This window comes from Schistocerca piceifrons, chromosome 8 (assembly GCF_021461385.2).
Source record: "Schistocerca piceifrons isolate TAMUIC-IGC-003096 chromosome 8, iqSchPice1.1, whole genome shotgun sequence".
Classification (NCBI taxonomy): Eukaryota; Metazoa; Arthropoda; class Insecta; order Orthoptera; family Acrididae; genus Schistocerca; species Schistocerca piceifrons.
The window spans coordinates 218,251,565-218,268,919 of record NC_060145.1 but is presented as its reverse complement, the minus strand read 5'-3'; the positions used below and the strand labels follow the sequence as shown (position 1 = coordinate 218,268,919).

Genomic DNA, 17,355 nt, shown 5'->3' with positions numbered 1-17,355 from the left:
TTGTGGTAGCTGGCCTGAAACATTGTTTCTTTTGATCTGTACCTACTCTGGTACAGATAGATGTTTCCGTGTTTCAAAAGATGTTTCCAAATGGTGTCCACATTAAGTAGCAGGAAATATATTTCAAAAACATCTTTCAAGGTTAGTGTATATGCGCCTTTCAGCCCAATTAAACTGCCATAGGCTTACTGAAGGAAAACACACACCCCTACATGTTAGATTCTGATGCCTTTCACTGTACTTCACAGTTTCCACCATGTTCATCAGTTTTGCTTTTTTCTGGGTGATTACAAAGGAAAGATGTCTCAAAAACATGTGTTTTGAAGTGCAATTTGTAGTCATAGCATGTCAGAAAATAGCTCGATTGCCTTGTACCCAGATGCCAATTTCAATTTTATTACGAGTTTTTACTCGCTGTTACACATCTGTGACTTTTTGACCTCTCACTGTTGTGTAAACATTGTATTGTACATTTAATTTCCTTCACCAGTACAGATTTTATACAATGTGTTGGTGAGGATTATGATTTTTAATCATATATGGCAATTATATATGTTTTGTGCATATTTTGGGGTGTTAATGCTTTCCTCGATTCTGCGTTTTCCTGTTTTGCAGTTTTTAAGTCTGGACTGCACGGATATGTAAAATAGGGGTTTCACAGTATGTAGATTTGTGTGTGTGTGTGTGTGTGTGTGTGTGTGTGTGTGTGTGTGTGTGCGCGTGTGTGTGTGTGAGGGGGGGGGGGGGGGGGGGGAAGACTAAAAGTTCACGCGGGCTGTAGTGATTTTGATTTCGCTGGTGAGAAAAAGTAGGATTCCTCTTCAACTGAAGAACGGATGCTTGAGAACGTCAGTCTTTGAAAAGGTAATGAACAAGGAAAAGCTCACTTGGTTTAACGGGGTTTACATTTCACTCACTACACGAAGCAATTCTTGAGATGAACTGAAGGTAACCACAACTATTATTATAACCTTCCCTGAAATCTTTCTACAACTTAATTTGCCAGACCAGAAACTTAAGTTTGAAGAAAGTCTTATGAAATGTAGGGAACAACTGAGATACATGCAGTGCAACGTATTAAAACAAGTTAGGTTTGGTATGAAACAAACAATGGAAAATCCAGGATATTATGGAAGGAAAGTTGCTACTCATATAGTGGACATGGTGAGTCGCAGATAGGCACAACAAAAAGACTGTCACAAATAAGCTTTCAGCCAGCAAGGCCTTCGTTGAAAACACACACACACACACACACACACACACACACACACAAACACAATTCACACACACAAGCACACGCAAATGCAAATGCAAATGCAACTCACACAAACACACACACACACACACACACACACACACACACACACACACACACACACACAATTCTCACACAAACACACACACACAATTCTCACACAAACACACACACACACACACACACACACAATTGCAGTCTCTGGCAACTCAAACCACTCTGCGAGCAGCAGCATCAGTGCATGATGGGAGTTGTGACTGGGGGGTAAGGAGGAGGCTGGAATGGGGAGGGAGAGGGACGTGGGTAGGGGTGGGGGCAGTAAGTGCTGCTGGGGAGCACACAGAGACGACGTGGAGAGAAGGTAGGGCAGCTTTGTGCAGTCGGGATCAGAAGGTTAGACCGCAGACAGGGGAGAGGGGGGGGGGGGGGGCAGGAAAGGGGAGAAGTAAAAAGACTGGGTGCCATGGTGGAATGAGGGCTGTGTAGTGCTGGAATGGGAACAGGGGAGGGGTCAGATGGATGAGGACAATGATTAACAAAGGTTGAGGCCAGCAGGGCCATGGGAATGTAGGATATAATGCTGGGAAAGTTCCCATCTATACAGTTAAGAAAAGTTGGGGATTGGTGGAAAGGATCCATATAACACAGGCTGTGAAGCAGTATTGGAATGAAATATGTCATTTTAGGCAGAGTGCTCTGCAACAGGGTGGTTCAGTTGTTTCTTAGCCACAGTTTGTCAGTGGCTGTTCATGCGGGACAGCACATAGAATGCAGCACAGTGGTAGCAGCTTGGCTTGTAGATCACATGACTGGTTTCAGAGGTAGCCCTGACTTTGTTCTCATTGTGATTTCATGCCAATTTTAGTGACTTTTCACCTTTTGCTATCGTTGACTGTCTCAGATTTCATCTCGTTTCTTCCTTTTGCATCCATTTCATTCTTCTTGTGATTTTCACCATGTATTTGGGTGTATTTCTGCCAATTTTTTCAGACATAAATTACATAATTTATTTACGTAATTTTTTGCATTTTTTCCACCACCTTGTATCCTTGTTCCTTCCACCTGCATCAATACAGGACAGTTTCTTTATCCCTGGCCAGAACCAGTTCCACATACTGTTCCTGCATTGTTGCTAGGCTCATAGAATCCCCCCCTCTTCCCCCCCCCCCCCTTGCCCCCCCCCCCCCTGCCCCCCGTCCCAATGGCCTTACCATCAAATTACCCATCTCCGGCTGAGTTTGGGATGAAGCAAGCTGGGATATTTTTACTTCCCCTCTTGTTTCGCCATCTGCCTCCTTAAATTCGTTTTTTCATTTTTGAATTAATTACCATTAACATACGTGAGTATAATCCGAATTTTCATAAAATAGAAAGGTTAGCCCTCTGTTTTAAAGAATATAACACTAGATCTAATTTTGTACTGAGTTTTATGTATGTACTTGATTTTCTAATTTATTTTTACTATTATTAGTTAATGCTTTTGTTATAGGTGAAATGAGTAATTGTTTCTTAACTTAAATTCTATTGTTGATCTATAAACAAATTGTTGTTGTTGTTGTAGTTGTCTTCAGTCCTGAGACTGGTTTGGTGCAGCTCTTCATGCTACTCTATACTCTGCAAGCTGCTTTATCTTCCAGTACCTACTGCAACCCACATCCTTCTGAATCTGCGTAGTGTATTCATCTCTTGGTCTCCCTCTACAATTTTTACCCTCCACGCTGCCCTCCAATACTAAATTGATGATCTCTTGATGCCTCAGAACATGTCCTACCAACTACCAACCAATCCCTTCTTCTAGTCAAGTTTCACTTCCATACATGGCTACACTCCATACAAATACTTTCAGAAACGACTTCCTGACACTTAAATCTATTCTCGATGTTAACAAATTTCTCTTCTTCAGAAACACTTTCCTTGCCATTGCCATTCTACATTTTATATCCTCTCTACATCGACCATTATCAGTTATTTTGCTCCCCAAATAGCAAAACTCTTTTACTACTTTAAGTGTCTCATTTGCTGATCCAATTCCCTCAGCATCATCTGACTTAATTCAACTACATTCCATTATCCTAGTTTTGCTTTGTTGATGTCCATCTTATATCCTCCTTTCAAGACACTGTCCGTTCCGTTCAGCTGCTCTTCGAAGTCCTTTGCTGTCTGTGACAGAATTACAATGTCGTTGGTGAACCTCAAAGTTTTTATTTCTTCTCCATGGATTTTAATACCTACTCCTAACTTTCCTTGTGTTGCCTTTACTGCTTGCTCAATATACAGATTGAATAACTTCGGGGAGAGGCTTAATGCTGTCTCACTCCCTTCCCAACCACTGCTTCCCTTTCATGTCCCTCGACTCTTATAACTGCCATCTGGTTTCTATACAAATTGCAAATGGCTTTTCGCTCCCTGTATTTTACCCCTGCCACCTTCATAATTTGAAAGAGTATTCCTGTCAGCATTGTCAAAAGCTTTCTCTAAGTCTACAAATGCTAGAAACGTAGGTTTGCCTTTCCTTAATCTATCTTTTAAGATAAGTCATAGGGTCAGTATTGCCAGGTCGGCTTCTACCAGTTTTTCTATTCGTCTGTAATGAATTCGCGTTAGTATTTTGCAGCTGTGACTTATTAAACTGATAGTTTGGTAATTTTCACATCTGTCAACACCTGCTTTCTTTGGGATTGGAATTATTATATTCTTCTTGAAGTCTTAGGGTATTTCGCCTGTCTCACACATCTTGCTCACCATATGGTAGAGTGCTCTGTCAAACTCTTCACGCAGTATTATATCTCCCATTTCATCTTCATCTACATCCTCTTCCAATTCCACAATATTGTCCTCAAGTACAACGCCCTTGTATATACCCTCTATATACTCCTTCCACCTATCTGCTTTCCCTTCTTTGCTTAGAACTGGGTTTCCATCTGAGTTCTTGATATTTATGCAAGTGGTTCTCTTTTCTCCAAAGGTCTCTTTAATTTTCCTGTAGGCAGTATCTATCTTATCCCTAGTGAGATATGCCTCTAAATCCTTACATTTGTTCTCTAGCCATCCCTGCTTAGCCATTTTGCACTTGCTGTCGATCTCATTTTTGAGACGTTAATATTCCTTTTTGCCTGCTTCATTTACTGCATTTTTGTATTTTCTCCTTTCATCAATTAAATTCAATATTTCTTTTGTTACCCAAGGATTTCTACTAGCCCTCGTCTTTTTACCTATTTGATCCTCTGCTGCCTTCATTACTTCATTCCTCAAAGCTACTCATTCTTCTTCTACTTTATTTCTTTCCCCCATTCATGTCAATTGTTCTCTTATGCTCTCCCTGAAACTCTGTACAACCTCTGGTTTAGTCAGTTTATCCAGGTCCCATCTCCTTAAATTCCCACCTTTTTGCTGTTTCTTCAGTTTTAATCTACAGTTCATAATCAATAGATTGTGGTCAGAGTCCACATCTGCCCCTGGAAATGTCTTACAATTTAAAACCTGGTACCTAAATCTCTGTCTTACCATTATATAATTTATCTGATACCTTTTAGTATCTACGGGCTTTTTCCATGTATACAACCTTCTTTCTTCATGATTCTTGAACCAAGTGTTAGCTATGATTAAGTTACGCTCTGTGCAAAATTCTACCAGGCGGCTTCCTCTTTCATTCCTTACTCCCATTCCATATTCACCTACTATGTTTCCTTCTCTTCCTTTTCCTACTATCGAATTCCAGTCACCCATGACTATTAAATTTTCATCTCCCTTCACTATCTGAATAATTTCTTTTATCTCATCATACATTTCATCAATTTCTTCGTCATCTGCAGAGCTAGTTGGCATATAAACTTGTACTACTGTGGTAGGTGTGGGCTTTTTGTTTATCTTGGCTACAGTAATGCGTTCACTATGCTGTTTGTAGTAGTTTACTCGCACTCCTGTTTTTTTATTCATTATTAAACCTACTCCTGCATTACCCCTATTTGATTTTGTATTTATAACCGTTTATTCACCTGACCAAAAGTCTTCCTCCTGCCACCAAACTTCACTAATGCCCACTATATCTAACTTTAACCTATCCATTTCCCTTTTTAAATTTTCTAACCTACCTGCCCAGTTAAGGGATCTGACATTCCACGCTCCGATCCATAGAATGCCAGTTTTCTTTCTCCTGATAACGATGTCCTCTTGAGTAGTCCCCGTCTGGAGATCCGAATGGGGGACTATTTTACCTCCGGAATATTTTACCCAAGAGGATGCATTCATCATTTAACCATACAGCAAAGCTGCATGCCCTCAGGAAAAATTACAGCTGTAGTTTCCCCTTGCTTTCAGCTGTTCGCAGTACCAGCACAGCAAGGCCATTTTGGTTAGTGTTACAAGGCCAGATCAGTCAATCATCCAGACTGTTGCCCCTGCAACTACTGAAAAGGCTGCTGCCCATCTTCAGGAACCACACATTTGATTGGCCTCTCAACAGATAACCCCCCCCCCCCCCCCCCTCCCGTTGTGGTTGCACCTATGGTACGGCTATCTGTATTGCTGAGGCACGCAAGCCTCCCCACCAACGGCAAGGTCCATAGTTCATATATAAATTCTATAATAATTATAAATGTTTGGAAGGTTAAACACTAGCATTCTGTAAGTATTTATTTGGCTCTGTTCGAAAACATGTTAGCAAAGTCAGCCCTTCTTTAATTCCAAAGTAATTAACAGTTTTGCCAAAAGTATTGTTTGTGTAACAATATTTGTTAACTTTTAGCAGAATTTCAGTCGGTTCTTGATAGAACAACATATTTGTTAATTTCAGGATTTAAACAAAAAATTCGGCCCAAAAACAAAAAATTCGGCTTAACTCTTGTTGTAGAAGGAAGATATATTCAGTTAATTTAGTGAATAAGTTTTAATTGTAATTTTTGTAAATTTAACTTCAAACAATGTGTAGTTTCAGTAGCTATTATTGTGATGATATATAAGGGCTACATTTTTAGTCCTGAGACAGCCAGTCCATGACTGAGTTTCAGACGAGAAACCTGTCTTGTTTAGATCAACAACAATGCATCTACTGTGAAATAAGTGTAACACAATTAGGCTGTGTGTTAAAACAATGACAGTGTCTGTTTCCATACATAGTTTTTATTCTTCAAGAACTGTTTACTATGTGGTTAGGCTTTTACTGCTGGTAGATGTTCAACAGGAAACTATTGTAGCAGTATGTGGATGTTTGCTTGCAACCTATTTATGAGGCGTATTGAAAGTTAAACAATAGTGCACTGGCCATGTAAGTGTGTATTATTTGGATGGTTGGGGTTGGGGGGGGGGGGGGGTGGTGGGGTGGGGGAAGAAAAGTGAAAGTAAAGTACTGTAAAACGCAAATGTGCACATGTCGGCTACATTATTTAAAGTAGTCAGTGTTGTACTTCCACAACCCATTTTTCAGCCAGTGTAGCATTGCAGTACGTTGACACCGAGGATAAAAAAACGAGGAAATCAAGCAGGCAAATGCTACAAAGTGTGAGTGGGAGCATTATTGTGTTGCAATTTCCACAAGAGGTTGTGCGACAGTTCTGGTTGTTTTCTTCAGACTGCTGCATGCAAGTGGCACATAACTTCTTTATTGACTGTACAGCCATAAGGCATTAACCCATTGCAATTGAAGAAAAAAGTGAGAAGAACCTTCAAATGTGATCAAACTTGTCGAATTTTTTTCTGTCTTAGCTCTTCAGGCAGTTTTTGTTGGGATGATTGGGCTTTGGTTTTGTTGTCACACCTGTATACCTGTTTTTCAACACCTGTCATAACCTTCTTGTGAGGTTCTAGATCATTGCTGATTTCACTTAGCGGTTCCTGAGTGATGTCTATGCAATGTTGTTTTTGGTCAAAATTCAACAATTTTGAAACAGACTTTGCTCCTACATGTTTCATGCCCAAAACATCTGAAAAAATTGCTTGGCATGTGCTAAAGGATATACAGACATCACCAGCAAACCCTCTGATGGTGATTTGGCGATTTTCCAGAACCATTTTCTTTCCTACTTCCGCAATGCCTTTAGTAATTGATGTGCCAGGGTATCCAGGGCAGTCATTGTCTTCAACATCTTCTCAACTCTCTTTGAAACATTTACACCACTCGTAAACTCTTGTCTTACTCATAGTAGATTTCCCAAAAGCCAGAGTCAACATTTCGAATGCAGTACTGCACTTTATTCCATTTTCAATCAAAATTTAATGCAGTTTCTTTTATCCATCTTTTTCAAAACTAAAAATTTGCCAAGCACTTTAAAACATGTATAACCTTTTCGACTGTCAACAATAAACAAACAAACAAATATATAGCTGAAATTGCATTAATCTGCCAGGAAGTTTCAAAATTAAAAAAAAAAAAATGGAAATCAGAGGTATAAAGCCCCCAAAATTAAAAAAAAAAAAAAAAAAAAAACTGTACTTTTTGATCACACCTCGTATGTAAAAATTTAGATGGTAGCAGTCTGACTGTAAGCAATTATGCAGTGCTAAACATGCGTGAACTGATTTTGTGACAGAGACCATACACTATTTTAAGGTAATTGGTGCTGTTATCCAGATCTAGTCAGAAAAATAATTAACAAATCAGTGAATGTTGCAGAAACTGTATGACATGATAGAAAAACAATGCATGTTGATATTTTGAAGCAGCTCAGTAAATGGGGAACAAAGCATTCTCTGCTTTAAGTGGAAGAATGTTTGCTTACTGTCTACGAAACACAACACAGCTGACTTGATAGGTACAAATAAACTAAGAGGGGAATGTCGGAAACCAAGGGAGGAAGTCAGCAACCAAACTTTATACTTGAGTCTCAGAGAATTGGAGATGTGAATTTGGAAGGCAATTTCACTTCTGTTTTCACTGATGTAGTGCACCATAAAGGCTACTGAAAATTTTTTTTCTGTAATACGGACAAATATATATTCTACGCCTACATTGTACACTATAATCACACAGGTCACAAAAAGCAAACATTCTGACTTCCGTCTAATCAGTGCTGTTTCCAAAACATGAAATGGAAGGATCGCGCACTGTATAATCACCACTGCATTTAAAAGCAAAATACTGTGCTCATTTTTCAGAACATATAACTGGAAAGTAGCATTTAGCAAATGGAAACACAGTGTGCTATGGCAAAGGAAATTGAGTGGACCTGGATGGCAAGCAGAAAATGCAGAGTCCTTTTGTGTTTACCAGTATGGTTGGAAACTTATAACACATTAAAATATTTTGAGCCTACACAGATGATAAGTGCAAATTTTCAAAAATAATAATTCCGAATTTTAATGCAGTGTATTTAATAAGTGACTACACATTTCCAAACTAACTTCCCATTTGATATCTGATTCACTGGGCAACTGTGACACAGTTAAACTTGGTGTAAATGGTTAACACAATAATTCATCGCTGAATCACATTCTGTATTCTCCAGATATGAAATCCCAACTGTTATTAGTCAAGTTTTTTGAAGCTTTGTGTCACTTTTCTTTTGTCTCTGCTGCATACCGATAGTCGTTCCTTTGGCCTTCCCTTTTTGTTCCGCATATCTTCTTTAGATCCACGAGACGGGGCTACGTGGTGTTCATCTATCGTCACAAGTTCTGTCATACTGTGGTGTATGCAAAGACAGGTGGAATCCAATTTATACACATTGCTCTCCATGTATTTCTGGGTTTTGTCTTGAAAGAACTGCATAATTAATTGTCATCTTCTGTCCCTTTTTAAAATCCCTTAGTTCCTCTGTTGGTTTCGTAGCTGTTAATAAATAAATAGATTGGGGTGTGTGAACGTTACTGATATATTTAATTAATTAATGTGTTTTGTGTAGGTTATCGTGTGACTTTTGTATGTATTATGTTTTTCAATTTTAGTTCAGAAATTTTTTAAAGATGTTATATATATTTGTATAGATACACAGTTAAAAGTAGAAGATTGTGTTAGGCAGTTACATCAGCGTTAATTAGATTGAAAATATTTTGCATGTGTATCTAAATGATATGTGAGGTTCTACCTGTATTCCAGTTTTGAAACTCTTATTTAAATCTAGTCAAACAATGGAAACTCCAGATAGGAATATCAACAATGCAGGAAAAGACAGATTGATACTTACCGTAAAGAAGATACGTCAAGTTGCAGACAGGCACAATTAAAAGATACTCACATATAGCTTTTGGCCAGAGCCTTTGTCAGTAAAACACACACACACACACACACACACACACACACACACACACACACCTCCAGCAAACATGACTGCCAACTCCAGCATCTCAGGCATTTCAGCCCAAGATGCTGGAGACAGCGGTCTTGTGTGCATGAGGCGTGCTTGCTTTTGTGTGTGTGTGTGTGTGTGTGTGTGTGTGTGTGTGTGTGTGTGTGTGTGTTTTTTACTGACAAAGGCTGTGGCTGAAAACTGTATGTGAGTGTCTTTTTAACTGTGCCTGACTGCAACTTGATGTGTCTTGTTTATTGTAGCAAACTGTCTTTTCCTACATTATTAGCATCTAGGTCATTGCCAGCTGACTCTTTTTCAAACAAGGTAAAATGATTTTAGAATAACTGTTGGGAACAAAGCATATAAGTTTTCATTACATAGCTGTCTTCATTTTCTTGCTTGTTGCCATTAACATTTTAAATATAAATTATCTTGTTTTTGCAGAAGTAGATGATGGTCGTAGGGGACATGAGTATGTTCGTGCTGTTTTGTGGAATAGTAAGTACAAAAATCATTGAACTTTTCTTTTTGTGTTTAAGCTCATGAAATTTTTATTATAATGCAGTATTTGAGATTGTGTGTGTTGAATTTTTAAGTTTTTATCCATGTCATCTGCAGTCAGCATTATGCTAAATTTTCAATTGAAACATATGGTTTATATGCTGCAGTTGTAGCCTATTCCTGTCCTGTTTATTCCTAATTTTCCAGTTCTGCCATAACATGCACTGTGAGCAATTATCGGAATTTAACTCACATTAATAACATTGAATATTGTCACTGATAATGTTATTCATGATAAAAGTCCAGTAGTTATCATGCAATACCATTATTTTATGATTGTGAGGTGAAAATCGCGAGGAAGTCAAATGTGAATAAGGAAACCTGTAATTATAGATAGATCGTACACTTGAATATGCTGTCTGTAGTGGATCTTTGGTCTTGGTACTTTTGATGTTTTATTTCTGTAAATTTTGTAAATGGTGTTACTATTTTGGAAATAAGCTGCCAACCTTATGGACTGTGGAAAACTGACTAAAAATGTTACATGAGGGTAGATGTGATATGGCTAACAGAAATAAACCCTCCCTAACTGCTTAATGCACTTGTTGATTATAGCATGTTGTTGGCCTGTATAACCCTCTAAAATATTGTACTGATAATTAAGATTTTATTTATTTCTGGAAGCGAATCTTATTTGCCTCCCCCTGAGAGGTTCTGTCCAAAGTCCCATCTGAGCTACAAAAATGTTTTGTTCACGTGTCTGTGCTGTTCTGTCAGATACTGGAATTCAAATAAATAAGTTACATCTGAACTGCTTAAGGATTTTTTTGTTCCACAAGGTTTTTTTTGGTGTCTGTCATATTTTGATTCTTTAAAAAAATAAAAAAAAATACTGTCATATCTCATTATTTGTTTTTGTTTCATTTTTAGTGTCCAATGAAGGCAGAAGCCAAAATGTGTCATACAGACTAAAAAATACTTAATTATTTGGGCAGAAGTTATTTATCTGAATCGTAAAATGGTTAGAAACACATACCTAGAATTTCTTTCCTTTATTAATAACGCAATAGAGTGTTTTTGGTTGTGATTCAGATGCATACAGTTCTTCTTTTTCTTACAAATTGCATTGAGCAGGGCAATATCAGTTTTGTAAAGGGAGAGGGACTACAAACAGTATGCTACCCTTGCTTACCTCAGACAAGAAACTTTCTTGCTGAAGTTATTACAAGACACCAGATGCATCAAGATATTTTGCAAAACAATCTTTCAGTAAATATAAATATGTGACTGAATTTTCCTTAGTTCCTTTCACGGTGATAAGAACATTCTTCTTAATCATCAAGTTATTAATGGTCCCTTTTATAAGCTTTTTATCATTACCAAATAACAGTCATAAATTTTTTTCAACTTACCAATCATGTGAATCTTGCAAACCAACAGGCCAATAAACAGAATGCTGCTATAACACCTGTTGTAAGAACTGACGTGAAGTGCATGTTGTACACATCACTCAAAATGTTCTGTTGTCAACGTAAACTCATGTGGTGAGTAACCTGTGTTTTTTATCTTATAATTGCCTGTTGGTAACTCGACAACTGTACTACATGTTGAGCTGTTACTTTTCTCCTAAATTATTTAATTCTACCAGCACTCTAGTTTGAAAAAGGATTTGTCCAAAAGCTAGTGATGTTTTCAGTCTTGTTTATATGCTTGTCAATGACTCTTACTATTTGGTAAGTTGTACTTTCATCAATAATTTGTTTGCAGTCTACCAGAACTTTCCTTTAACATATTTATATTACAATAAAATCTTCAGTAAACCTGAAGACACTCTGGATAAATGATGGTGTACCAGGAATGAAAAATACAAATAACAGTCCTCGGTGTATTTATAAGCAGTTAGTGGGAGAAAGTACAGAAGAAATCGTTTCGTTTATGGCCAATTTCAGTATTATTATTTGCAGATTTCAGTGCTGAGTTTCCTCATTTTTTATTTTATTTTCCAACAACTTCCTGTTTGGCTTTTGTTCAATACTTTGGCCATATTTTATTGTTTTTAAGGGTAATATTGAAAATGAAAATATTTTGATCATTTGCATTGGATTTATCAGATGCTGTGTATCACATTTCTGTACGTCACACTCAGAAATAAAATAATCATTGATGTCAGCAAAAGAAAGGAAAAAAATATAAATTTAACCCAGATAGCTCGTCTATGAAACTTTCTACAGTTACTCAACTAGCAATGTGGTCAAAATTCTTAAATTCCTTCCCAAGAGGTTGTCTGTTGCTCTGTCAACAAGTCTTTATATTGGGAAGATAGCCACATGCATTTGAACATGAAAGCTAAATCACTCACAGTGGCTTAATTGTGCCCGATTGTGCTTTAGTGTTTTTCATCTCCTGCGGCCATTTTACAGCGTCAGTGTTTCCTGGTAGCTTGGAAAGTATCTTTTTGACTGTATTCAGAAGTTTATATCCCTTCGTAACATTCACCCTGTGGAGGTCTGTTTTTTAGTACATGTAATAGAATCATTGTCATGTCATCATTGATACAGTCTCCACCCTGATAGCTGAGTGGTCAGCATGACGGATTGCCGTCGTATGGGCCTGGGTTCGATTCCCGGCTGTGTCAGAGAATTTTCTCCACTCAGGGACTGGATGTTGTGTTGTCTTCATCATCATTTCATCCCCATCCGTCACACAGTGTGTCCAATGTGGTGTCGAATGTAATAAGACCTGCACCAGGGCAACCGGACCTGCTGCCCCGCAAGGGGCCCTCCCGGCCAATGACTCCAAATGCTCATTTCCATTTCCATTGATACAGTCCAACCTTATCATACTCGACAACAAGAATGGACATAGACTTGCTTGGTTTTGTGCCTGTGTAAGCAGAAGGTTTGCTCTGAAGATGCAGCCCGGTGTGCTTCAGTATCTCCTTTGTTTGTGTATGCCAAAGCACGTAAAATCCTGTTTATTTCATCACAAAAAATTCATTTTATCACAATAGTGCAACAATTTTCAAATTATTTTGGCTTAAAGTTTATACAGTGTAGGACAGATGGGAGGGAAATGGTTCATCATCATCTCAGATCATCTGTGATAAGCTATCATGAATTTTTTCCAGGATGCTAAGCCATCTGATCATCTGTGATTCGTGAAAACTCTAGACAGAATCAGACACAGGTATCTTTATCCAACAATCTGTTAAACACTATGTGAGCAAGTGTAGGGAATGTCAGCAATGGAAGCACGTGGTCCCAGTTACTTCCAGGGCATCTGGTACCAGTTCCACCTGCAGCAGCACCATACCTCCAAATTGGAATTAACCTCTTGATGAGGTTCCCAAAGTAGACAATTGGGAATTGATGGATAAAAGTCTGCATTGACTACCTTATTGCCAGTATTATCCAGTCTGATTGAGGGACGATGTCAGGTTTGAACTGGTGACCCGCAGCACCCCAGCGTGCAATGCTAATGGCTATGCCACACTGCACACAGTTCAGCTCACTGCATTGCTGATGGTAAATGACAAGAAAGAACATTGCATTGAACTATTCTGTTATTCTCAGCATTGCCCTTCACATTTTATACTCAAAAAATGGAAAATCCAGGATGGAATAATGACAATGTTATGAAAAGGATAGTTTGCAGACAGGCACAACAAAATGACTGCTAATTTCACTGTGCCTGTTGGCAACTCAAGATCTCCGCTGTATGGTGAAGTAGCAATCTACCCTTTTCATACAATGGAAAATCTAGGATGGACTGTAACAATATTAGAGAAGGAAAGTTGCTACTCACCATATAGCGGAGATGCTGAGTCGCGAAAGACACAACAAAAAGATTCTATTGCTGACAAAGGCCTTAATGGCCAAAAGCTGCAATTGTGTGAATCTTTTTGTTGTGCCTATCACGATTCAGCAATCTACCCTTTTCATAATATTAACATCTTATACTCACCACCTCCATGCAGCAGATTGCTTTTCTTCTGTTTCTCAAATATCCACGAAAAGCTATTTTTTATCTGGGAAACACAGCACTATATTAAGTGTCACAGCCACACTAAAATGCACATCATTAACGGTGATGAGAAGACAAGGCAAAGTAAGTATTAAACACTACCAGTTAGTCACTACCAATTAGTCCAAAGCTGCAGTCAAATTTCATTACCAACACAGTGCAATAGAACCTCAGTCATGTAATCAAATCAGAATTACGTGAGAGCAGCTTGTGAGAGATATCACAGAACATTGGTTGGAGAGTGACCAAAATGGCTTGTCAACATTGTTGGTTCAGTATTTATGTAAGGCATGTGGTCATATGTGATACATTTGCTGTGAGGTGTCTTGGTTGTTAGGGACTTGTCCATATAGGCAGTGCTGCTTGAAGTTTAGACACACATAAAAGTAGTGCAACCAGAAGGAAAGTAGCTCCTGTTTTTATTTATGGGCTGTTGGACTTCGAAACACAGCCCAGGCAAAATTTTCCGTCCCCTATTTGCTGGTGCATCCACTCGGAATCAGTTTGTGCGAAGCACAATATGGTTCATATTAGTAATAATGATGATGATTATAATTATATTGTAAGAAATACTGAAAATGTAGAAACAGAATACATATGTGTTATGTAGATGTTCAGTAATACACCACTTATGCCAGTTAATGTTGTGCTAGTAGTATTTGTTATAAGCTTAAGTGCTCCATAGCTCTGCCACATGATGTGGGTATAAGCAGATGTTGTGTGCAAGATGGCTTTCTGGCCAGAGTGGCTCTGGTTTAAAAGTAACAAAGTCTGTACATTAACAGTTGGTGGAAGAAAATACTGTCGGTTTTGGTGTAATATAATACTGTTTGTAAAAGTTGTGTTCAGATATTAAAATTACATGCAGATTGAGGTTAGAGTAAGATAGTATAGCACCCTCAATTTCTTTTAACCATATGGCCTCTCTATAGTTGAGGCACAGATACTGAATTTTGCATTAATTTCAGTCATTTTGGTTAGGCAGTGACAAAACCAAACAGTGTGCCAACAAACCAGACTTTATACGCACATGTCTATTAGGTGTGCCATGTCTTGTGCCACAGTGACAACATGCTTCCTACTAATGCCCCAGTCATATTAGTTTCATATAAGTATGAGAAATTGAGTCCAAAATATATTGATTTTTCTTGAGTGTTTATGCATCTATCTTGTGACTTGGGAACCTGCACAGGTATATGTGCATTTACACCTTGATCTTGCATCTTTGTAGCTTCACTTTCTGCATGCAATATGTGTGGTCTTTCTTTCCTTGTTCTTCACATTAACACCTTTGAGAGAAAGTGTGGTTTCTGATGGATCACAATAAGATGTGCTGTTATATGTGCTGTCAGTTGACTAAATGTAACTGTACTAGTTGAATACACTCTTATTGGTATGTTTTTGCCATATGTAATATCATTCCTTCTTGTTTGGACTTTCTAAATAACAAATTCAGTTGCTATGTGTTTCTAGATTTGTATTGTAAGTAGTGTTTTCTGTGTGTCGATGATTGTTTCCTAATTAAAAGATATGCTACTAAATAATACGTACAAGATGCCCATATATTGAAAACTTTTACGTAGGTCCTTTTGGTTTCAAAAAAGTTCTCTGAAAAGATTTAAAAGTAAGACCCTAGGAAACAGTCCCAGTTCCCAGTTAAAATAGAAGATATTGGAGTGCTGTAGCTGACTGCTGATCACTCCATGTCTGCAGAGGGAACACAGTATGCCAACTCTCAGCCTTTCTACCCTCCTGCGGTGACGACAGTCAGCTATGCTCCATCTCCTGGCAGTGGACAGACTGTGTATACTTACACTTCACAGTATCCGCAGCCAGCAGCCCCACCACGTGACGAGGGAAAACAGCCTCAGCAACAGCACAGCATCTATCTTGGACAACCACGTACCAGTGTGGCACCACATAGCCAAGGTATGATTGCTTTTGCAGTGTCTTTATTTCAGGGACAGAATTTCGTATGAGATTCCATACTGTCAGAAAATACGCAGGCAAAACAAGACAAAATAATGAGGAAATGTAGAAAATGTTTTGCTAAATCTTTGATCTCATTGAAGACAAGCAGGGTGTTAAGTACAAGGGAGCTATATTTACAAGTATAGGACAGAATTTTTTTCTGTTGGGTGTTTGTTAAATCCTCTGTGTTAAGGAAATACTCATTCAGGCAATGGTATCAAAACAAGTAGCTGTAAATAACAAATATATTTTAAACCATTAGAGAACGTAACTTGTGAAAATACACGATTATTAGGAGATGAAACAGGAAACCACAAGTCTATGGAAGTTAACTTTGAATTTTTCATGATAAGGATCTGGTAGAGAGCATGCTTTGGGAGACAAAATAAAGTATATTGCACGTTTATACCACTATAATTTATGGACTGTGGAAATTGCTATTTCATATTTAAATTGTAGTCATACAATCTGATAAAGTAGTAGCATTGTTTCTGAAGTTTTGTTATAAACTGTAGTTTAATTTTCTTCTGTATGAGTTATTTTGTTAAGAGACTGATGGTCTGTGGTTTCTGTGATATATCATTAGATATTGTTATGGACTTTTTGTTTGAAGTCTTGTAGACTAGGTTACTTTCTGATGGGAAGATTCTTTAAAAGAGTCCCTGGACGACTGATCCAACAGTTATGGATTTCCAGTTTATTTATTATTGTTACACATTCTTAGTAAAGAAGTTTTTGCTTGTTGCAATTTCTTACAATTTTTAATCTCAGTATTATTATTGTAATTACTTATTTATTTAATTAAACTTTCTTGTAATCTTCTTCTTTTGCCGACAATTTGCTGCAGGGAGGTACATGTGAGACTTTCTCATAACAATCTTCAACATATACACTGCTGGCCACCGTAAATGCAACACCCTGAAGGAAGCATCCGAATCAAGTGAAATTTACACCATGGGTTTGCAGCGATGAGATATGCAACTGATTAGAATTTCAGCGCAGATGCACATCACGCCACCTCATAGCGCCATTTAAGGCTTGGCGATTTCGACGAGTGTACGTTCGGCACGTGTGTTTACCTTGTGGTTGTTTCACAAGACGATCAGTTATGCCTCGTAGACAACAGCGAACATCGTTTGATCAAGTATCCAAGTTCGACAGAGGAAGGATAGTGGCTTACCGAGATTGTGGATTATCATACAGAGAAATCGCTAGTCGTGTTGGACAAAACCAAACAACTGTAATGCGGATATGTGACCGTTGGATGCTGGAGGGTATGACGGACCGACGTGGTCGATCGCATTCACCTCGGTGCACCACTGCACGTGCTGATAGGCAAATTGTGCGCATGGCAGTGACAGATCGCTCAGTGACATCCCGAAC

General features: G+C 38.2%; 1 protein-coding gene across 1 annotated transcript in view; it reads left to right on the top strand.

The window, feature by feature from the left end:
* Nucleotides 1-17,355, top strand: part of LOC124711765 (G protein pathway suppressor 2) — a 123,312-nt gene that overhangs the window by 52,942 nt on the left and 53,015 nt on the right. Inside the window, exons 5-6 of the mRNA XM_047241979.1 lie at nt 9,922-9,975; nt 15,715-15,930. Coding sequence (XP_047097935.1) covers nt 9,922-9,975; nt 15,715-15,930 — 270 coding nt within the window. The remainder of the gene's footprint in view (nt 1-9,921; nt 9,976-15,714; nt 15,931-17,355) is intronic.